This window comes from Vanellus vanellus (genome assembly GCF_965231255.1).
Source record: "Vanellus vanellus genome assembly, chromosome: 7".
Classification (NCBI taxonomy): domain Eukaryota; kingdom Metazoa; phylum Chordata; class Aves; order Charadriiformes; family Charadriidae; genus Vanellus; species Vanellus vanellus.
Window position 1 is genome coordinate 26,901,183 of NC_138912.1, and position 24,933 is coordinate 26,926,115.

General features: G+C 38.9%; 1 protein-coding gene across 1 annotated transcript in view; it reads right to left on the reverse strand.

Annotated features, from left to right (window-relative positions):
* The window catches only part of DLG5 (discs large MAGUK scaffold protein 5), a gene marked incomplete at its 5' end in the record, with an annotated part of 112,583 nt that overhangs the window by 65,520 nt on the left and 22,130 nt on the right, over positions 1-24,933 (reverse strand). The window contains one exon of the mRNA XM_082486627.1: positions 5,648-5,716. Coding sequence (XP_082342753.1) covers positions 5,648-5,716 — 69 coding nt within the window. The remainder of the gene's footprint in view (positions 1-5,647; positions 5,717-24,933) is intronic.

Genomic DNA, 24,933 nt, shown 5'->3' on the forward strand with positions numbered 1-24,933 from the left:
CTGTCAGGCTGATAAGCTAACAAAGCGTTAAGCAAGGCAATACTGTCAGTTGAAGTCAAAGTTGGACAAGGCTGGTGGTGTCAGGTATATTACCACCTAATGGCTGCAAGAAAAAGTCACAGTACTGTAGTGCCAATGGTGGTGTTTTTCACAGACTGGTACGTAAATTCCCACAGGAAAAAGTAGTACCGTGATATGAACAGCAAAGAGCAAGAAAAAACACTTATGACTAAAACAGTGATACCATTTGCATTGACCTGAACAGCTGGAACAATAATAGTCTGTTGAAAGTTAACAGGTGATAATATGCGATGTGGAATGAAGAGGATACAAGATTGACAGCTGTAATCACAGCAATGCAAAGAGATCTGGCTGTGGAAAAAAGGAAATTAGACATGTGGAAAGGCAGAAGGCTTTTTCTACTCCAAAAATCCTCTCATTAGGGTCTCAGTATATTTTCAAAGAACGGAAGAGTACGTAATGCCTTTTTGTTTAAAACTCATCATGAAAAAGCATAATGCAGGGCTATCCTCAGAGCAATAGCCTGACTGCTGCATGCGAGCTGCTGGTTTCTTTTAAACAACATTTCTTAAAAAAAAAAAAAAAAAAAAAAAAGAAAAGAAAAGAAAAATACTGTGCATTGAGGAGGGGAAGAAGAATCACATTTTTAAAGCACGAAAGGAAAACTCTGAAGTTTCACTACGGTACTAGGTTAGGTAAAGAAATGGCTCGACTCCAGAAACTATAATCCCGTCATGGCATCATATTGCTCAGGTCAGTAATGTGTCACTGGAGGCTGTAAAAGCAGTGTTGGGTATCAAAAGTCTTGAAACGTAACCTTTGAGCCAATTCACAGAGGCTTTTTTAGGTGACATGGGCCAGAACAAGAACTTACCTGGCTATTGTAAAAAGGAAGAAAGAAGCCTGATTTTAGAAGAAAAGAGTAAGGAAAGTAAAAAATAAACAAGATGGAAACTGGAAGTAAATAATCAAGAGATGCACAGAAACTAAAAAGGACACTGTGTAACTACTTCCCATAGCAAACAAATCTGATGATTTCAGGCTGAAGTATAGTATAACTAGGGTGATATTTGGCTCGTAGTATATCATGTACAGATAATTTTTCAGAACACAGGCCCTCCATCTTTCCTTACAGGTCCAGAAAATTATCTGCTGGGATACACAAAGAACATCTGGTCCAGCCCCCCCCCGTTCAAGCAGGGCCACTTAGAGCTGGTTGTCCACGACTACATCATTTAAGTTCAATTCAGTGCTTGGTGAGCATTTATATACAAAATTATAAATGTCAAAAAACTGAGTGCACTATACAAAGTGGTGCTTTTTTATTTTGTTTAAAAGGACGTCTTATTCTGTGTTCTTTTCCTCTCTGTTATCATGACCAGTCAAGTGGGAGACTAGCCAGTGACTGTCACGTATAGCTCTGTTACTGGTTTCTATCCAATTCCTAAGCGACACTGTTGTTCCGTGCTTGGCATGCCAGGCACTGAACCTCCATAAATAATTATTCTGATGTCAGAAATGCAGGATTGTAGCTTCATTCAGAGAGTCTGCCGGGCACGGGGAGTGGGCAGATGAAGGATGCTTCTATTTACACACAAAAATCTTTGTGATTAGCCAAAAGCAAAGAGAAAGGAAATACAGAGAAAGCATGACAATTTAATGAGGATTTGTTTCTTCGGGTGAAGAAGGTGGGACTGAAGCACAATGGAGGGTTGCAGGGATTACAACAGGTTATACCGTACCTCTTTGGGAAAACAATGGTGAATATTTGCCCTCAGTTCCATCAAAACTGCCTATTTTGCATGCACAGCATGAACTTTATTAGTACATAGGAAAGTAAAGAAAGGAAGCATAAGAGAAAAAAGACAATATCGTCAACTAAACAAATTTTGAATGGTGAGGAAAATACATAAGAAAAACCTGTAAAGAACAATGATCTGGCACTATTTTTATTTACATACATATAAAAAAAAAAAGGCAGATACACCTACGATCAAGGCAGATAAACCTATGAAGAGGAGTTTCTTCTACAAAGCTGCTACCCTGCTGCTACACAGGAGGGAGAACTTGCTTCCAGTCAATGGCTTATTCTACCACATGCACATGAGGCTGGAAATTCATTCTTGCTGCACTCCTCAAACATCCCTCAAGCCCATCTGGGCGGGGAAAGAGAAAATAAAGCTTTGATGACAACACAGTACTCAGGATAGACTAGCCTTAAACTCTTCACTGAGTTACATTATAAAAGTTACATCACTCCTTGCTCTTCTCTTATATTAGGGCTATGACATTACTGAAGACCAAGTGTCATGGTTTGGGCTAAAAAGTAAAGTTACTGAACAAAACTGGTCCTGTTTTACCTCAAACCAGGACACCAAGAGAACCCCAGCATATCCAGTTGCTCCCCATAGAGAAGCTGCTCCATAACTGTTCATCTGTGCCACTGCTTCTTCATGCTCGCCGCCTTTTTCCTCTTTCAATGGGAAAATCAAAACTGAAAATTTACCCCAAGACTTGGGCACACCGTGGGTTTATACAGTGATAAAATGATGTTCTCTAATCTTCCCCTCTTCCTTTCCAAATCCTAACAGCATGTTTTGTTTATTTGACCGAGACTGAGTCAATGTTTTCTTAGAACTACTTTTTAAGAACCATCATCTTAAGTACCATTTAAGCTTAGTTCTTAGATCAGGGTCTCCTTCTGAAAAATAAGCCTGTTATACACATCAGCTTCATAAATTAACTCTGAAATCCAGGATCGCTGTAAAACAGATTTATATATAATATAATAATATATGTGTAAGATTATATAAGATATAGAATTATCTCAATTTCACAACATTCTGACTTACTTGGAAGTATTTCAGAAAAAGATTATTTAATTATGAATGTCGTCAGCAGAAACCACCCCCGATAGTAGCTAGGGTGACTAAGGTTGGAAAGAAAAGATGAAGCACATGGACATACCCTCCTCTAGTTACTTTTATGAACTATGGAGTCCAGAGATTACAATTGAAATATTGTGTTAACTCTCCTTATTAGGTGATGCTAAGATTCACTCTCTTCTTCTTTATCTGGGCTTAATTAGTGGACCAAATACCTTTCTCATTTCTTCCGAAAGGTCAGATATGTAAATGTGTTTCTGAGCTGCTTGACAAACAGAAGCAAGGCAGAGCAGAAATAAAAATTTGTTAAATATTAATGAAAACCAGTGTTTTGAACTCAGGAATAATAAAATAGATGCCCTTTCTGCCCCATGAGGATGGCACATGTGAGTGGAGAAATGAAAATATTGCTTTACATGCACGTGTGCGTACATATAACTATCAAACTGAACATATTCCAAAGCTTACGTTGTCCCCATACCATGAGCTGTTTACCTTTTTTCACTGATGCATTCATTTCCCAGGCAAAACTTGTAATTTCCACTGCACAGAACTACCCTTGTGAAAATGCATTCCAGTGAGATGGGGGAAGGGGGGGAAGATGTATGTAAAATTCCTGAAACGCTATAGCAACTCAGTATTTGTTGGGATTCCATTCAAAGAAGTCATATGAAGCCTTTGGGGAGCTGGCATGAAAACAGTTTCAGTTATGATGGTTTGTCATTCAACAAATCAGGCGGTATTAAAATAATCTCACTGCAGCTTTGAAGTGACTTGCAAACATGCCTATTAGAACACATTGGTTATTAAGCAAAGAAATTTTGCTATTGATATTAGGTCACATTAAAAATATCATCGCTTGCAGAACAAGATGTAAGGGAGAGAAAATGATGGGGGGGGGATGGGGAACAATACTCATGAATAATAAGTCTATGACCAGACTATAAAACAAACATGCCAACGTCAAACAAATAATTCCCCTGGCTGTTAACATGCTAAATATTAAACACCTAACTCACTTTAATCATTTGAATAAAACAAAACTATGGGAAACACTACCTCACAAATTTTGTTTAATAGCAGGTCACTTAATTTTTAGGTTATTAATAACTTTGATCACTGCATACACCAAAGGCATAAAACACTTCCAAAGACAGCCCTTTAGGTAAAACACACAGATCAGGTTCCAGTATGAACGTCAGTATTTTAAAATATGAACAAAATATAGCTCAGAAAGAATTCAGTTCTGACTCATATATGGGAATAACGGATGTCTCAGAAGTAACGCCAAATTCTAAATGAGTGTTCAGAAACAGAAATCCCGTAAGGTACTATGGCACAGAAAATTAGTAAAACAGAAAATAGAGGCCAGATATCGTAGCTTGCAAGTGCTCACTGTTAAAGCAAAAGTTCTCTTCGTGATGGCAAGTGCTAGCTGTTCATATATCTATCTTCGCTTCCAAAACTATAAAAGGTCAGCTACAAAGAATTGTGCACTCACAAAGTTACAAAAATTGGGGGAAAAAAAAAAAAAAAGAAAAAAAAAGCTTTACGTGTATCTTTTCTTTTTAAAATCAGGAACATGGGACTAGAAAGGACCTGCATCTTCTCTCTCAGGCATCACTTCATCCAATTATCCCACAAACTTACTGGATTTCACCTTAGAAGAACTTCCTTCTATGGAAGGCTTCTTTTCTGAGGCTGGTTGTCCTAAAAATTTAGGAACTTTCTTCTTCCTATTTCCAGCCCTAATTTATTCATAGCAAACTAAATCATACCCTTCCTTCAGGTAATGGCACACAAGTGTGATCTTGATAAAAATCGAACTAACATGTCACAGCTTCCCATATTTTCAGCAAATAGCTCACTCAACCCTAAAATCTTGTTCCTGCATGCTGGAGTTAAAAGTTCAACTCAGTGACTGCAACAGATGTCTACCCACATCCTGAAGCAGACAACTGACTTGCCTGGTGGTGTCAGGGAGCCTACAGATGCCTGACACAACATTGGAACTTTAAATATGCAAAAGCCTACACTCCCCATCCAAGGCACACAACTTTTACATAGATTTCACAATCAAAGTATTTGTGTAAGTAAAGAGGAGGAAAACTGACAGCTAATACAGCTATTCCAAGATAACCTTGTTGTTAGAGGTCTTTTCTCCGCATTTCTTTTTCCTCTAGTTTGGTTGGGTTTTTTTAATATTTTGTCTTTCCCAATGACATTAGAGACAGAGAAAACAAAGTGATTCGTTGCATGCAGGAAAAAAGGGCTAAAGCTTGCAGCCAATTCCAAAAGTTTAAAAAGCTATGATCTTGGCTAATAGTATTTTTAATTCCTATGATCTTTATAACTCTGACTACAATTTTCACATCCACATATATACATACACTTAATGCATGCCTATATACATTTTTATATGCACAGACTTGTATAAGCCTAATGTTGCCATTTTTACATCGTTTTACTAAGTAACTCAAAGCATAGATACATAATTTAATGTATCCAAGTGTAACATATTTTATTGGCAGCAACAACATACAGCCATGAAAAGGCTTAACTTGCGCTACACAAAATGGGTACACTTTTTCCCGGTGAAGATGTATGGTTACATCTTATAGCTCAACTTCTTTGATTTTATGACCGGAATCCCTCTACCCTTCCCAAAGGCAACCTTAAAAACTTGTTCTCCCAGCTCCCAAGAGACACTTATCAAGTTGTTAGATTAATACTTTACTCACCAACGCTACTTAGAGAACTGCTGCTTTCAGAATCAGAAGGCATTATGGACAGCACACTGTAAGTAGACCCTAAAATTAGAGAAATAAAGACAGTGTTACTTTTTTTTTTTCATTTTCCCCTCCCCAAACCGAGCTAACCATTCATTCTCTTGATCCTGTAGATGCCAAAGACACTAATTTAGAGACAACGCACGTCACTAATGCATAAACGTCAAATAGGAAAGGTATAATTTGTAAATGAGCATTGCACTGTGCGCTGAGTAGGAAATCTTTTAGAATGAAATGGTAAAAAATGAGTTCAGCAAAATATTGAACTAATACACTGGTTATTTTAGATACACTGAAAATACAGTTTCACCTCTACATTATGAAGACTATGAGTGATACCTGTGACACTAGTCAGAATCTATTTTGGATTCTCATCTTTTTACATGTACCAGCTCCTGTTTCATTGTGTAACTGATTTGTATTCTTATCCTCAAACTTTATTTCAGACTAAGAAATTTCATTTTATTGGTAAATAAATTTTGCTTGCATCCATTTGCAACTTTCAGTATCTGACCTTAAAAGCAAGGACCTACAAAGCTATCTGCTGTTACTAACGATAGCAACAGCAAGTTTTTTCACTTGTTAATAGATCAATAGACAGAGGCGCCTTTTATTTCAGTTATTTTAAAAGTATGCTAGATTTTACTTACCAGAAGAACTAGAAAAACAGGTCCTACTTCAAAACCTTACAAACTAAACAGCTCCACCATCCCTCACAAACAGGATAAACATGCCGCAGTAAAGACAGGGAGTGATTATGTGTAAAAGCGATTTGCAATCTGGTCCATTTTCAGCAATAGCCAGGATGCGAGACCTGTCTTCACAACAGCCAAGCTCAAAGACAGTTTCAACACTTTCAGGACCTGCCTTTCCTATAGTCCTCCTTCTTATGTTTCAATATTTGTTTCTTCCAGTCTCTTTGAAATTAAGAAATAAAAGCTAAGAAGCAGCATGAGATTAAACACATGGATCTACGTTTGAAAGAGATTAAAGAAAGAACAAACTGGGAGCTGAAAAATAGAAATCCCAAGCTCTTGCTCATGTCTGCTTCTTACTAGAAAAAGACGTGACATCTGTAACTACCATGGTGTTAGATGAAGGAAAGACAAGATGTGATAAACTAAGTTTACTAACAACAGAAGCAAAGTGAATTTAAAAAAGCAAACACACTTAGGGCCTGATCTTCAGCTAGCAAAAGTGACATGGACCTCAACTTTAATAGGATTTGTTGATTTATCTTGCCAAAGAATGAGGCTCCTACATCTGATAAAAGGAGTGATGTTTAGACAAAAGCAAACTTAAACAAGTATTTGAATGTACGGAAAACTACCTCCAAGCAAATCCACTGGTTTTCTTAGCCGACATTGCAGAAAATAAGTACCAGAAAAAAAACCTGAATCTTGAAGCAGACTGTTTAACCTGACAAATCCCTCTGAAAAATGATTCAAAATATACTGGTTACAAATAGTTCTAGTTGATTGTATGGGATGTAAGTTTTTTGTTTTGTTCTGATTTTTAAACAAAACACATGACAAGCATGACACTGACACACTGGCTTCAGAAAAAAAGAAAAAAGGGCTGGGTATTTTTGCTTCCATTTCAAACATGTTCACATAACAATTTAAGCTGTGTTCTTGTTTCATTAAAGCTTATTAAAAGCAAAGTAATTTCTGCATTAATTAAAATCAACTTCTTTGCATATTCTAAATTGGTATGACTTGCAGTATTTCTTGTAGTCCGGACTAGAAGGATTAGAATCGTAAGGGAAGCTGAAAAAAGCAGCTCAATATATTAAACAAAGTAGGACATCTTTGACAGACAACATGTACCGAGATTGTATCAAAACTGCGTGGGACTCAAGCACAATACAATCTCATGCCAAGAAGTGACACTTCATTATACTCAGCGAATTAAGGCAAAATTGCCCAGTTCTTCTAAAAGATTACATCGGAGTCCCATACCTAAACAAACTTTTATTGTTTCTTAGCTGCTTTTGCTTCTTTTTAAGAGTGGAGGAAAAAAAGGCTCATCTCATCGTCTTCACTGATCTTGCTTTTATTTATCTTCAAAAGAAGCACTGATCCTCTCTGTCTTCTTTTCCTGTGTTTAAAAGCCAGAGCCAGGACTTAAAACGAGTTAAATTCTGCTTTCTGGAATAGATAAATTTTGTGAAGCTGACTTCATCAATGGAGACGTATGACTCTCCCTAGTGATGTTCTTAAAACATTAGCTCAGATTTGTAAATGCAAGACCTGGTATGCATGGCATGTTATCACAAGAAAATGTACAAATGTGAAGAGAGGAGGAATAGTCTGACCTATTCATAATTCCTCACTTCTGGGGGGGGAAGGCAAAACCCCCACCCCTAACCAGAACTAGTAGCATTTGTTTGGCTTCCAGGGCTGTTTGTGGGTATGTTTGGGTTTGGTTTGTTTTTAAACTACACAGGATACGAGTCCATTATCTGTAGCACGTGCCACCCTTGTCATCAGAAGCAGTATTAGTAAGCACCAGAAACAACAATCAACAGAGTCTACATAACTTTCCCAATATTAAAATTCATCTGTATCCAATGTAATGAATTCGATTCAGGCTAAAGTAGCATCACACTTGACATATTCTGCTTGATCAAACTGGCAATACCTCAGCAGTACTTGAAAATGCTCCAAGACAGCATTTCCCCACTCTATAGGACACCTCCTCACATAAATGAAAATGCTCAAAATCACCCCATCAGGAATCCTGATACAGGCAAAAAGGCAAGGAAAAAGGCACAAGCTAGTTTCTATGACCAAAGGCACTAGAACAGCCTGCTTATGCATGAGCTACACAAACAGTATTTGAAGAAATTTTTTGCAAAACCACCTCCCCGCACACCCCTTGCTAAACAATTTTCCACTTTATTTTAAATCCTTAAAACTTTCTGTCCATCTTGTCAAATTGCACAAAAAATAACATCAGAACACAAAACCCATTAAGCAGCCACGACTACTTTTTCAGGTTAATGTTGAAAGTGCTTCACACCTAGGGGTTCACATGCCTTTCACCCTACATTTCCAAATATTTGTCTTTTGTATTTTTCCACTAGTATTCACCTTGCATGCCCAAGTCCTACAGTATGAAAACTTGCTCCATTTGATTTCAAATCAACGACTCATGACAAGCACTGACATATTCTTTAAGTTCAAAACTACAACTTGAAATGACAGGATTCTGAGAAACACGGTAGATACTACTCATACTTCATATACAAAAAAAAAGGTGACATGTCTTTTACAGATACACATTTGTACAGAGAAGAAAAAGAGCATAAGCATCTTGTCTTTGCAGGGCAGACTTGCTTTTGGGGCATTTCAGTTTTGCTCATCCAGATTTAAGCTTTGGATCAGCTCCTGGCTGTATTAAACAGCTTTGGCAGAGCAGGAGGATTTAGAAACTGCTACAGTATATACTTGAGATTCTTAAGAATCCCATTTCCTTCTATTTTCAACAATTAGAGCAAGTCAAATTTCCTCAAGTTATTACTGTCTTTATTAGTCAGATGACAGGAAGGCCACTTAAAAACCGCAAATTCAGGAAAGGAACTAGTTCCTTAACTGCAGAAGCCACCTCTGAGGACAGCAGAGGAACTGGATTTTAGTTTGCTTCCATCTTTCACACCACGTCCACAAAGAAACAGTGATATGTATTTTCCTTGTTACAAAAGACAGCAACAGTGGAAGGGGAAAAACAAAACCAAACCAAAACAACAACAACAAAAAGAGTTATATGTCCTAAGACAACACCAACTGTCTAACCAAGCAATTTCCTCATCAGCAATGCCAAATCTAGACTGATGGAGTTAAATTAACAGCACAAAATTAAAACAGAGTATTTCCCTCTTCTGTCTTTCTAGCCTCTGAATTGTGAGACACCAGATAACACCGGGCATCCCCTGTGTTATCAAGGAGAGACTAAAAAAGACAAGCCAGCTAATCTCAAAGTAAAGCCTCTGAAACAAGCTTGCAGTTGGTCCCTTCTGTAAGAAAGCAGAACAAAGGAACAAGCAAAATTTCTTTTAGGACTAAGTGCTGAATTATTGAATGACTTGTAAGAAAAACACACTGTGTTCAAATGTCATTATGTGGAGATAAGCTGAATGTCAGGATTGCCATGGCTGTGTAGAACCTTCTCATCCTCCTCCATACACATACATGCACAGGCTCTGCTCATGGCTCTAAAGCACAGTGTATGAAAGTGGACTGTAGTGGCAAAATGAGATACAAGGGCTCAGCTTTTCAAAATTCATTGCACATACGTTCTCAATTCATTAATTTATTTATTTTTTCCAAAATGTGTATTTTACTCTTAAATATTTACAAAATTATGTTTATAATTCAACCCAAAGAAGGCTATTTCATCTTGCAAAATTTGCTATATTAATTTAATGACTGTGTAGGAATAAGAGTACTTATTCCCTCAGATACACACCTTCAGCACAGGGCAGGGCCAAAGAGGCAGGTATAGCAACCTCGTTTCAGCGTGTGAAGAACCAGGATTTAATTCAAGGAGCGTTAGGTGTTTCATCCCACAAGATGGGGAGTGCTCTGGTCTTAGCTGCACATCACCCATCTTTAAGGACTGCATTACAATCTGCAGTATGGCTGACTCTTAAATTAAGCACGTTTCCTGACTAGGAACACTTAAGCCATTGTCGGACTGAGCCTGAGCGCTTTGCCTGCACAAATTTCTTTCGCTACACCTCTGCTTTTAAGGATGACATTAAACAACTCTCCACGCTCCCCTGCTGCAAATTTCCATCATTAATTAAACTCTGCTCTTCCTCCCTCCCCCCTCCCTTCCCAGCACCGTGACTGCCAGCTGATTCATCTTCTTGTTAGCAAATGATTTTTCTGATGGAGGTCAAACGCACCGGATGAGAGGGCAGCGTGACAAACATTTGTTTATCCACATCTCCATGCACCAAACCAAATGGACTTTGGCAGGACTCCTACTTGCTGTGGGGGAGCGAAAAAGTTTGATTCAAACTGGAAATGACCCAGATTGCAATGTTCCCATTGCCTTTACAAGAAACTAAACTGCCCAAGGAGCTTCAGATCACATGGATCTGCCACGCTCTATCTCCGAGGCTATTCTTTTCTTGGCAGCCTGTGCAGCCAGGTTTGTCAGAATCCATAAGACACAGTCATTTCTTGCAAGTTGTGTGACATTTAGAAGTTAAATCCTGACCTCATGCAAAACCTTCAATTGGGTATTTGCTTCCATCCATGCCATCTTCATTTCAGATGTTTCGCAGTCATTTACTTTTAAGAATATGAGTAACTCCAAGAACAAAGGTACAAACTCGGCAGTAAAGGTAAAACGGTAGTAGAGGTCATATCAGCAAAATATGTTCCTTATATACTTAATACTGTGCCCTGCAGCATAAAATTCTCATATTTTTAGGACACCATGAAAACCAAATGAACATTAAATGGCTTTTTAAGTAATCAAGCAGCTTAAAATTTTACAATTTTTATCTCGCAAACGCCTCAGTCTATAACAGTTCCATAGAGACCACGAGGGTCAAAAAGTTTATTTTCCTTTCAGAATGAGAAAACATTTTACAGCAACACGGTTATGAAATATTAAGACACTAATATTAAAAGTGTGGTTCTGGAAAAGATAGATCCTTTAGTGCTTAGGGGGTCTTTCAGTTCTAAGCGATTCAGAATAAACTCTTGTTAAGGACAGAACACTTCACACATGAACAAGGACTTTGGCACCTTTCTCTGAAACATTTAGTAAAGACCAGCACTGGTGACACAATAACAGGTCAGGCTGATTCTGATTTAATACGACAATTTCTGTGTAGGTTTAGATTCTGAAAACTTAAGTAACCTGCCGGAGGCCAGAGACATGAGTAAAGAAGCCCTGAGTTCAGATGCTTAAGTTCCCTAGTTGTCAGTCATACAGTCAAGTACAGCATCTGTTCTTCAGCCGATAAAAACAACATTAGACAAATATCTAAAATTTCTATTTTCTTAGAAACATCTGTTTACAAAACTTCATAGTAGAATAAACCCACAGATTGATATTTCTAAACATGCGTTTCTAAGTGTACCCTCTCTAACAACATCTACATTCTTTGCTATAGATTTTTTTTTTCTCTAGCCAGGAAGCAACAGATTGAGTTATACTGAAAAGATTTTACAACCTATCTTTAAGAGAAATCGAAGTCACTGGACTACTGTTGTGCATCTTACTAAAATGTGAATTATGAAAGGAAGCCAAAGTTGGTGCCTTCAATAAAAAAAAGCGGAAGAGCAGCAGTGAGAAAGATAAGAGGTAAGGACAAGAGACAAGAAAATGAGGTAGTTCGTTTTTCTACATTATCACTTTATCATTAGGATACACTTGCAGCTGCTCACATACTCTATTAGCATTATTTTTTCTTGTTTACTGCATTCTAAGCATTGGGTGAAATCATCCTCTTTGCACACAAAGAAGCACAGAAAAGACAAAAAATCTTTACAGATCTGAATTGATTCACAAAATGCACATGATGCCAGTGCTTTGGTTAACAGCATTCAAGCTACTTTGCCATGGACACAATGCTCTAATAATGCCTTACAGAAGTGGGACAGAAGCAATTTTTAGGAGCCAAATTACCATGAAGTTTTATTAGCAGGATAGCAGCTATTACCAACGGGTAATTGGAAGCAAAGAGGTACAAAAACTTATGACTGCTTAAAAAAAAAATGAACAAAACCACACCCAAGCATATCAGGTCAGCTAGAAATAATGCCCCTCACTACCTTCCAGTCTTTCACTTATTTCTTTGCAATTTATGAAATGACTAATTTAGTCCCTTGCACTCTGTGAAACCACATCAGAAGTGATTAAATAGATCTGCTGGAGCAGTAGGACCAAAGATGAAATCATAATTGCTACTGCTATTACTTATTCAAAGAAGTCCTGCAGCAATCCAGGTTCTGAACTAGAAACAACTGCTTTAACCTTTGTCTTCTTGCTTTTTGACTGGGATGGCTTTTAACTCTACTTTAGCGAGTACATTTTGTCTTGGCAAGTCATTTGTCTCCAACACTCCACTCCAGCCGACAGAACTGCAACAGCAAATGACCATGCCTTCCTCTTCCAGCCCTGAATTTCCATTAGGTAGTGCAGCGAGATGGGTGATGATTTTTCAACAGTTATTTTAAGGCTAACGGCAACATACCTAGCTACTGTGAAAATATCAGCATGCAAACTCACATTACTCAGATTCTGGCAAAAGAACAACTTTCAGTTTGTAGAGCTGCACGCACTGCCTTCACTGCTAACTTTCTTGCAAGGGAAATGCATATTTTTGTAGGCTGGCACTCAAAAGGCAGAGAAAAGAATAACGGGCTCCAGATTCTTTAATCTCAGCATTTAGTACAGATCAGAAAAAGCTGCATTTAAAGTCAAGTCTTAGTAAAACTGCAGTGCAGGCAGGTGAAACAAATTGTCACATATTTCAGCTCATGTGGCTTATTCAGGTGGTCCTTGCATTATTATCAATGCAGCAGTGCTCTCTTCTCTTCCAGAAACATGACATGGTATTACAGCTGACTACCTTATCAAACAAATACAGGAATCATTTTTATGAATTATTTATTAATATGGCTGCTTTAACAATGCCAGTTAACCTATTCTGGGAAAACCCATCTCCATTTCACTGGTAAAAAGCCCATTGTATCCATTATTTTTTTTTCCTCACTTCTACCCATCAGGAACATTCTACATAATTCAGCAAACAAATGTAAACCAAAGTTAAAAAAAAAAAAAAAAAAAAAAGAGAAAATCTAATAGCATTTTACTTTTTTAACAAACTTCCGGCAATCTCAAACTCTGTTTCTCTTAAAGTTATCTGCTTAATCTGTATTACTCACTAAATTATACATAAGAGGATATAATTAATTTTGTTTATTAAGGTAGAGAGATGTAAATTTTCATTAAACCTCCGAGATGACTAAAATGCAGCAGAGGATGTTCACCAATGCCTTTCTCTCTAGGAAAGGAAATCGGATAACCTAGGGAGCACATCCACTTGGCAAGCATGTGCTCTTTCAGTACTCCATCTGCACAGTTTCCGGCAAAATGGCATTCTGACCATTTGTTGGATATTCCAGGTATTGCTGAGGGGCCCAAGGCTTCTCCAGCTGGGCAGTGCAGTGATGGCAGTCACCGGAAAGCAGCAGGCTCTCATGGACCCACATAATCTTAAGCACAGTGATCTTTGTGCCATCTATGAGATGTCACCTCCAACAGCGAGCTACAGATTCTTCTTCCTCTAGACACATGGCAGCAAGAGGGCATCGGCATACCACTCACCTACCAATCCAGGGAGCATCTGCAAACTTTACTTTTTTGTTCTCTGTATCAGTGCTCAAAGCACATCCCAATTCTGCCTACCCTTACACCTAGCCTGGTCCCATTTGGTCCCAGCTGCCTATTCCTCAACACTGTCCAACCAGATTGTGGTAACTCAGACCCATCTATTTCTAAAAAAGTTTCTCACCTGCCATTTATCTAGATAATGATTGGGTTTAATCTGTCAAGACATGTAGGAAAACACTGTTTTCAAGGCCACAACTCAGTCTTTTCTGAGTTTTATTGCCAATTATAGATAAGAAGTTAAGGTATCTTGGCAAATAAGACATTGAGGAATTGTCCAAGTACATTGCTCTTGCTATGAATGGTCTCTATCCACAGGAACTCACACTTCAAACCTGCTGAACCTGATACTGGCTACTAGACCTCTTCTGGGCTGTGAATACGTGGTATGTGAAGAGCTAGCTGGGCAGCTCCAGACACTGACACTCAAGAAGCAGAGACACAATCTGGACTCCTCCTAAGTCATGATTGAAGGGTGCTATTGCTCACTACAACTGGAGAAAAAAAGGTTAATTGGGAAATACGACAAGTCATCCAGAAAAGTCCACCCCAACCCCCTTTCATGCTGGGGTACAAAACTTTTAAGAACGTCACCAAGTTATGAGTTGAGTGACAATTCTTTAAACTTAGGCAATATTATACATTCACTTTTATTCTGGAGGAAAAAGGGACAGACAGATGATACACTAAGTCATATGTCATTATTTGGGCTGGCAGTAGATACCTCTTAGAATATCCTTCCCTTTCATCAAGCTTTGACAGAAATAGTATACCTGAATGCCTTCAAATCTCCCTGCTAGCTTCTTTTAACTTCAGATAAGAACATATTCACATCTGTTTTTCCTAGCATGCTAACCAGTTCTTAAAGTTTGAAGAGAGACTTGTTGGCTGTCCATTTTGTTATGCAGTACTCCTTCTGGGGAAAGCTCACTTTGCATAGTTATTTCCATATCTGGAGACAATTCTTTACATCAAGCCATATTCCAGAGGCTTTGCAAGTAATCTGACTGAGATTTCTGGAGGATGACAGCATCTGCCATTTGCAGATGACCCTAGAAGATTTAAGAGAAAGGAAATTATGTTCAGAAAACATGCACACGCTGTGCAGTCAAAAGCAAGAAACTGTTGTGGGATTAAGTTGGTAAATATTAGATCCCTACAAATGCATTCTCAGTCAGCAACAGTTGCCTTACTAAATTTGCAATAGTGACAATTGCAAAATTCAAACTTCATTTATAGTTTGCAGAGATATACACAGAGCTTTGTAGCATGTTATTCCGTCAAATAATTGTACAGTCAGGTAATATGAATAGCAAAATAAAATTTTAAAAAATAGCATTATTACCTCCACAACTAAATGCTATATTTAAAAATTAATTTAAATTTTGGAATTAAATCAAAGTAACCACCCAATTATGTTTGTAAAGAGGCCATGCCATAAAAAACAAACAAACAAACAAACAACACCCCCCCCCCCAAAAAAACCTACCTGGAAGAACAAGGAAAAAACAAAGGAAAAAGCAACCACAGCTATTTAAAACTGCAGACACTGACATTCAAAAGACTAGAAATCTACCAGGTAACAAGGAGAGCAAGCATTAATTCCTCAAGATTAGCCTCCTAACACATCCAGTCCTTTCATTAACTTACTGTATCTCGCACCCGGGTATTTCCTCTGCCAAAGCAGCCGGGGGCACGCCTGGAACCACGGGCAGCGAGAGCGTCCGTCACGTGCCTAACCTGAGCTTTTTTTCTAGCAATGCAAACTTCGCCCATAACAAGCAAGCATTATGGTTCAAACTGTTTTTCGAGGACAAGTCATCAAGAACACACGTGTACCTACACCCATCCATAAACATAATCTAAATGTAAGAATTGATTTGCTTCAATGATAATGGTACAGTTAAAGCCACATAGCTTTCCTACTCTGCAGAGACTTTAAACACAGACAAAGGGGTTTAACATAGTTCTAGTTTACTCCTGTACAGCAGAAGAATTAGTCTTACCAGGAAGAAGACCTCAACACAAACACAACCACAGTCACACCAAGGGGTTGCACTAGTTAAAGCTCAGGAAAAAAAAAAGGCTACTTTCAGGCCAGGCCTTTGTGATTCCAAGCACAGGAGTAACATATCAAAGTCCAAAGGCTTCTTTCTCCCTCTCCCCTTTCCTATCTACCTTATCTAAACTTACCCATGTACAATTCAATCTCATAAAGCTATCTTCTCTGAATATCCTCCTGATTTCTATAGCCCTAGCATATTGACAAGGACCAAACTCCTCTTTCTAACAAAAACCAAAAAGTAGTTGGAACATGCCTCTCAAAAAGCAGCCCCTGTTACTGTTCAAGAACTAAACCAGCAACTGATTGAAGAAGTTACGGTTACACAGTATCTCCTCATATGCTGTTCTCTGTATTAAATGCAATGAATAATAATTAATTAGGAAAACTTACGAGCCTGTTTCTACCCTGAATTTCCTGGTTTCCTACAACTTACTAACCAGCTCACATCTACTGCTCATAAGGATTGCAAGAGTTCTATCAATACAATCATCCAAACTCAGACTAAGTGAGAGTCAATACTCAACTCACCTCCTTTGAAATTCAAGTGGTGTTATGAGATTTGATTTTTTCAAACCATGCACCTCTAGAAAAAGTGATTCATGTTCCTTGGTACGAAGCCTGACATAATGCTCAAGTAACCCCCTTTCAACCTTGAAAGGAGATGCATACTAAAAAAATGAATTCTCCTCATACTGCTCTTTGTAGCGTGCTTCGATATTCAGCCTAAGTGTCCCCCCCTCAGGAAAAACAACAGGAAAAAAAAATGTCCCAAGATGGTTTCATTAAGGTATGTCAGAGAAGGGCTTTAAATTCAAGTTTGTCACATTGCTACAATGGAAAAAAACACAAACACACGCACTTTCATACAGAAGAGGGCTTGTATCCAAGCTGCTTCTGTCTACAGCAATCATTACTGGAAATGGCAATAAATAAGATATATCTAAGATAAATCATTTAATCTAAGTTTTCTTGTCTCCTTGGCAAGTTTATTTTTCCCCTCAACACTCCATTTAAGAAAAGAAAATTAAGGAAGAAGAAAACACAGCTTTTTTTTTCCCCTTCCTAGTGCTGTAGAGCAGGGAATCCTGGTGCCAGCAATAATTCCACATTAAATACATATGTATTTATTCTGTAAGCACAGAGTCCAAGGCTCTGCTCAGTAAGAGAGAGATAAATCTATGTTACCTTCAGACTTCAGGCCTAAGTCCTCTATCAGCCTGGAGAAGAGAAGGCTCCAGGGAGATCTTATTGCGGCCTTCCAGTACCTAAAGGGGGCCTACAGGAGAGCTGGGGAAGGACTTTTTACTCGGGCACGTAGCGATAGGATGAGGGGGAATAGCTTTAAACTGGAAGAGGGCAGGTTCAGATTGAACATTAGGAAGAAGTTTTTCACTTTGAGGGTGGTGAGGCACTGGAACAGGTTGCTCAGAGAGGTTGTTGAGGCCCCATCCCTGGAGGTGTTCAAGGCCAGGCTGGACGTGGCCTTGGGCAACCTGGTCGAGTGGGGGGTGTCCCTGCCTATGGCAGGGGGGTTGGAACTCAATGATCTTCAAGGTCCCTTCCAACCTAAACCATTCTATGACATTTGCAATTACAGGAAGGTCATCAGAATGGCGTGAACGTTACTAGCACACAGCAAGTGCTGCAGACAAAACAAATGTTGAATCCACAGTGAAGTGACCAAGACCCCTCTCTAAAACTGGACAAATTGGAGCAAACGTTCTGTGTGAACCGCTGCAGGGCCTTTCCAGAAACGTACAAGTTTTCACAAAGGTAACAGCTTAACCAGACAACTTTTGAAAGTGCCAAGTACTGATATGATCTCAGAAGAGGGAGTGGAGAAGGCAACAATATCAATTAAGACTATATCTGAACCATAGATAGTACTTTTTCAGAAGACAAACACACAGATATAGAAAAGAAACCGCACCTACGCCCTCATTTAAACAATGCAATTAAGTATGTCCTCAAGTGCTCTGCTGTGCTGAGTGATTATTACAGAAGCCTATTACCTATGAACTATTTACAAAAATAATTTGTTGCAGAAATCCCCAGGGGTAAACTTCATGCCTCTTCTGGTTACAGCTGCACTACCCACAGGAACTTTTCATCCCTCACCAGAGGTAACCTTCGGCTCCGATGATGGCAGCAACAGGCTGAGAACCTTCTCCACTGGCCCAGGCACCGCCAACCTGTGTGTGAGCACGCCTCTCCCTGACACGCACAGGCAGTAAATCACACAGGAAAACGTTGCTTAAGCTTCCTAATGGCAAAAGCAACACGTGCAACTAAATATGAGAAAAAGCCTTCTTCCCCCATGTAGCAGGGTGCTCAGGCATACAATGCTCACTCTACCTGGGAGCTAAGAGCAGAGAACACTGGGAAAAAAAAGGAACTCGTCTGGAAGCAATTATGGCATGCATTCCTCTCTCCCCCTTTTTGCCTCTTCTCTGCAGGACATGAGTGCTCCTACTTTTCCTTCTCTCATGGTCATGGCAGGGCAAGGAGAAGACGGCGTCCTCAGCCTTTGCTGTGGCTTGGCAGAGCAGCGAGACAGCCCTGCAGGGCCACGTGGTGCTTCGCAGTGCTGGAAGGGTTTGCTCGCTTAGGCATAGATATTCCTAGGGGCTCCTTCCTCCGGCTTCATCTTTTACATAAATGCTTGATGACGGACCCTGTTTGGAGACTAAATCACTTTTAGAGTCTAGAGAGGATTTTTCCTACATAGCAAGGGTATCAACTTGCTAGACAGGCCTTTTAGCCTTTTTGAGATTATTATTTTGGGAGAAAATAACTGCAAGCGCTGCAACTCTAGCAAGTTGCAGAGTGGCTAATGACTTTAAAATGGCTTAGCTATGACCTTTTAAGCCAACAGGTCTGGGTTACCAAGTAAGCAACTGCAGTGAGCATACAAAGAATAATGGGGAACTTGAGGTACTAGCAACAGCCAGGCAGATCTTAGTAACGAGAGGATTTTTATAAGCCAAATATTCACCATAAGATCAATTATAAGGAAGAAAAAAACGGCTGCAATACAGGCAGCCAAATGCCAATGGCTCCATCAATTCTGGAAAAAGTTTTCAAGCTTACTGCACTGATAACGTATCTACAGAAGAGTGAAATCACACTCTTACCAGGAAGCGGTGGCATTAGCGTGACACAACAGCGCACACTGAGCTAAATGGAGTGCAGCAGACCTCCCTGGAGTCTGAAGAGACGCAGGCTGAAGATTCAGCAAATGCCCTCAATACCCAGCATGCCACTCCATATGCAAATACAATACCCTAGTCCACTAAGACAGTGACAGGAGAGAAGACAACAGAAAACAAGACTACGACACTGAAGAAGTAGAACATGGCATATTGGACAGCACAAGTCAGAGCTGTTGAGGAGGAAAAAGAGTGGCTTCCCACCCAAGAAGGGTGACTGAGCCAATAAACAAGCCAAGACCTGTCCTGCTTGGAAAGCCTGTCACGGAGCTGTGGTTTCCCCTCAACCTTCTCTCACCTACATCTCTTGGAATAGAGCAACAATGAGGATGCTGCCTCCCCATCAGTACCACTTGTCAGGCATGAAGGTCGAGTGAGGACAGCTTTAACATTCAGGTTCATCTACTGGTGCCAGCACAGATGTGCCTTAAATAAGTATGCCAGGTGGTCTGGAGTAGCAGATAGATTGCATAGCACATGTATAACTGACACACAGTTAAGCACTTTATTTAATAATCATCAAAAACATGCAGTTCCCAAATTAAGATGAATTGGCATGCTACTGTACCCATAATAACCAAATGTTTTAAATACATCACAATGAAGACCAAATTCAGCTGGTCTGTAATATGAAAACATGCGTAGGAAATGACTATATAAACACAGGTCGAGACGGATCACTGTTTAGAAGCACAGGATTAAAATCTACCCTGTCATGATTTACAGCACTCTTTGATACTGCAACTCTTTTCTACGAGACATTTTCACAGGGTTTTTATTTATCCTCACATAGTACATCATCTCCTGTTGTTATAGAAGTATTTTTATTCTGTATTTCCATTAGATAAATCAAGAACATTTAAGATATTTAAATTACAAGCAACTAGATTATATTCAATTACAGTTTTTCCACACCCATCTGTTCTTATGTTGCTGCTGGATTTTAACCATAAGAATACACAGTTAAAAAAAAAAAAATAGGTAGTTTAAGTGTGTAAACTGAAGTACATAAGAGCAAATAGACGATCGGAATGCAAGTCAACAGTTCTGACTTTTCTAATTGTGCTGTAAGCCACAAGTTCCTCAACAGAAATACTATATCTTCTGTCTGCTTGGGTAATGCCTTCTGAAAATAGACAACTTGAGTACATTAGAAGTTTTGTCAGAAACAAGTGTGAAAATTAGTTTTGATCCATTAGAAGTCGTTCACATTTCAAAATCCACAATGCAACAAATCTCAAAAGGGTTTTAATTTGCATGAAAGCATATAACCACCTTTTCTTTTTTTTTTCCATAACTAACATCAGTGGAAACCTTCATAGAAAATTTTGCAACAACCTAAATTTCTTGACTAAAAAGAAATTTGATAACATGTAGCTCTTTAAATCATTGCTTTCCCTTCCTGTGCTATACTTCATCCTGTGGGGAAAACAAATCCTGCAACTTTTCACTTGAAGGGCTAAATTTGCTGTATAATTAGTAATGCTTATGCTGATTCTGTTTTACTTTAAAATGTAGAGAACCTTCCAGAAATATTTAATAAATCATTACTTAAAAAAATTAAATGCACAGAATGGAGATAATTGAAAAAGATGAGTGGAAAAAAATCCAAGCTACTCTAGAGATCCATGAAAGCAAAAAAAAACAAACACACCCACAAAAACCTACATACTACTATCCTCTGTATGAGGACAATGGGATAAAACATTGAGATTTAATGCAGAGAGCACACATTTTTTTCTCTATATCTATCCAGTAATGTATCCTGACAGATATGAGCCTGGAGGTTGGTCACATTTATTTATGTTTCAGTTTTGTAATGTATGCTTTTCTCCATTCCCTAGACAAATTATCAGAGGGAAGGGACTGAAACACACAAATGTAAGTTAACACTTGGGGAAAAAAAACAAACAAACCAACCCCCACACAAGCCCTCTCCACTCACCTAACTACAGTTGCCTATCACACTCCCCTCCACAATAAACAAGCAGAGTCCTATAATATAATAAATAATACAATAAAGTTACTATCTTCAGGTAGACTCCTAGGAGAGAGAAGACTGTAAATCAAGGGAGAGTTGCTAACGTCTCTGCCCTGCCTATGGAAACTCCCTACGCTACCCAACCACTTCACTAGGACATGAAGTTGGTGACTGGCCATCAGCTCCACGCGTAAAAACCACAGGAGCTGATTGTTCAGTCTTTGCAACTATCCAAGAGAAATTGAGCAGAAGCATCCTCCCAGGTGTACAGGAGAGGCTTTACAATTCAAAGCTCAGCTCAAATTGCATCCAAGAAGACCTGGAACCTGTTCCATTTTAAAAACATCAGAAGTTTCCCCATCAAAAAGCACAGCCTCAAGTGCTTTTGGTGATGCCATCCGGAAGCAATTACCACATGGAAAGGGGAGCCAGCAGGAAAGTTTTGAAAAATTAAGCCTTGAATATCTGAGCTACCACGGCCCTTCGCACAGGCGAGCAACATCCCTGTATTGAAAATCTGTATTAGGCAAGTATGTTTCATTAAACAAGACAAAGAAAGCATCCTGCCTGGTTACAGCACTCCCCTCCCTCCTGCCGCTCTTAGGCTGAACCCCTGTAAGTATCCCTAAAATTGCAAATACTAACCACTACTATTAAGCACTTCATGTTCAGACACAGTAGATCAGCATCACCTTGTTTTCAAGACAAGGGTACTCTCGTCACGACTTACGTGCTTTTAAAATGTAACCTCCCTGTTTCCTCAGCTCACCATAAGAAGGGAGAATATTTGCACGGGTTAAATGATCACCCACTGATTTGTGCCTGCATGGCAAGTACGTGCCCTCTGGCCAGTGAGGTCCAGAATTCATCAAAAACAACATGCTGGCAGATTTGGACTTGGGATGATTTCTCCCATATAGGCATAATTACATGTCTATAACCTACACAAATTAACAGCAGATACAAATAAAAACAACATCCAACAAATAAGTAGCAGTGATAATGAGCAGCTAAACAGAACAGAAGATTCAGTATTTCAAAGAAATGCTGAACATAAACATACAAACAGAAAAACTATAGATAAAACAACCAGGCCATCATGTTTTACTGGCACGTGTAGAGAGGCACCGGAATTTACTTTGTGTTTTCGAAAGTACAGTGGATCTTACAAATCACTCCCCTTCCATCAGATAGGGAAGAAAAACAACTAGAAGAACTAGTAGAAACAGGATAAGGAAATCCACGCTGGCATCTACAAAGTTGTTCTTGGTCCCTTAGGACACCAGAATACTATGGAAAGAGGCAACCGTGCTCCTTCATGGTCCCCCCACTAGCAGAAATCAGAGCCTCAAGGAACCTACTGGCCCTGTACTAATCTTATCCCTCCTAAGTGGAGGTGGCCCCTATCTCCTCCTTATATCTCACTGTAGAAACAGATCTAGTCCTAGCTCTTAATCATCTTCTCTCATCTGCTTTCTGACACATCGCTTATCTTCTTACTGAAGGCAAGTTCTTTTATTTTGCTAGTTTTTAATTTTGGGCTATCTTAGCAAGAAAAAGGTAAGAATCCTCATCACTGCAGGGAGGGGGAGCTTTTATGATCAGTGCTTTTGGAGAAGAGAAAGAAAAGCTGTGTTCTGAAAGTAAACAGACCAATTTTTATAGGACCAGAAAGTCCCTGCCGTGGCCCTTGGCTCCAAACACACACACAATAATCTTTCAAAACATCCATCATCTCATCAATATTCCTAACTGTTTGCTACTCAGCAATCTAGTATTCTGTTTTCAGAACTAGAGACCATGCCTATATCTTCTACTTTCCAAGAAATGAGGGAAGGAAAACACTTACACACTATTTTCTTTATAAATATAATACTATATCTGGAGAATGTATGTTCATAAAGTGGAAAAACTGAAGTCTTAAATGATAACAAATGGCAACACATAATTAGTAAGACAAGCAGATTGCTTATTTGATTCAATTTACCAAGGTGTTTTTTTGCATTATGTGTTAAACAGATGTCATTTGGAACAAATGACATGATTTTGCTGTTGCAAGTCTTGCCACAGGACAATAAGAGGGGCTGGATTAATTTCTTACAAAATAAAAAAAACAATAATTAAAAAAAAAAAAATCACTTCTGACACAGAGCAGCAAGATTAGGTTTAGGCTTACCTTCCTGAAACTACAAAGTGTCAAAAACCTGTAATTTCCCTATTTCAAACCTCTACAGTTGCAAGATCAACAGTATATTAAGCCAAGCGCAGTAGCCCACATTTAGAACGTTAATATGCGTCTAGTGATGACTGAAAGCATTATTACTGGTTTTAAAATTTCAGATGAAAATTTCAGTTAGAACACAGTATGTCTATTCATTGTACACTATACATCTATTGTTCTTCTCACAAACAATGGAAATAAAGAAGATGGAAAACTGATGGTTTTAGACAGCTAGAAGTTTTAGCCAGCAATATTGCACATAGAAAAAAAAAAAAAAAAATGGAAATCAACCTTAATAACTGTTAAATTACTCAGCATTTTCCCAAAAATTATTGGGAAGCAGAAAGCTTTCTGAGAAACCGCCAGCACAGTAATATCCCTCACAGTGGCTGAGAGTCTGTTCTCCAACGGTAAAGCTTTGAAAGACCAGAAACTATCCATAAAACATTCCGTTGTTGTAAGCAATGCAGGCATGGAAGAGGAGGATAAAAAAAAAAAAAGAATAGGGAATAGAATATTTGCAATGCAGTATGCTAAGTAACAGGAGGAACACGTCTGGAGAAAATCCTGTGGTGTGATTGGAAACGCTCACCTATCGAAGAGCTATGTCAATGCTAACTCATTCTTCAGTGTTGTACTCCCTGTGCCAAACTTCCAAGGCACTTGAAGGAACCTCTTGTGTCCTTGTGACTAGAAGGTACAAGCACAGATAGCCTTAAGTGTCACGAAACTAGTGCAAAGAACAAAGGTAGGAGGGATAAGTGGAGAAGTTCTCTTGACTGTGTGCTCTGAACCACGTTATGGCAGAAGAGCTCTCCTGCCACTGTGACCACTGATCTCATCGTGACAGCTCGGCCTGAAACACAGCTCTCTTAACTTCATGTATCCACAACAAGATCTGGGTACAGTAAAAGAAAAATCCAGAAAATAAATCACAGCCATGTAAGGCACAATAAATCTCTGAATGGGTGGCATCTTTTCTATGCATTTTGGTATTATGGTAACACATCCTAAGTTAAAACCTAGACAGTAAACCACCAATTTGAAAACCAAAAATTAGTAGTAGCACACGGGCTTTCCCCCCCCCCCACTAAAAAACTTTCAGCAACCTCAAAGCAAAAAAAAATCCTGGATAGTACAGCCTACAATTGTCATTTAGCATGCATATGCTTTCCAAAGGTGTAGTCAAGCAACATTAAAAGTTTTAAGAGGAATAAGATACACGAACCAGAAGCCCTGAAGAACAAACCACAACTTTAGCTTTAAAAAGTCCTGTTGCCTCTGTGTTTAGCTGTGAATGCAGGAAAGCTGTATGCATACAAGCCATGCTGACATAGAAAAGAA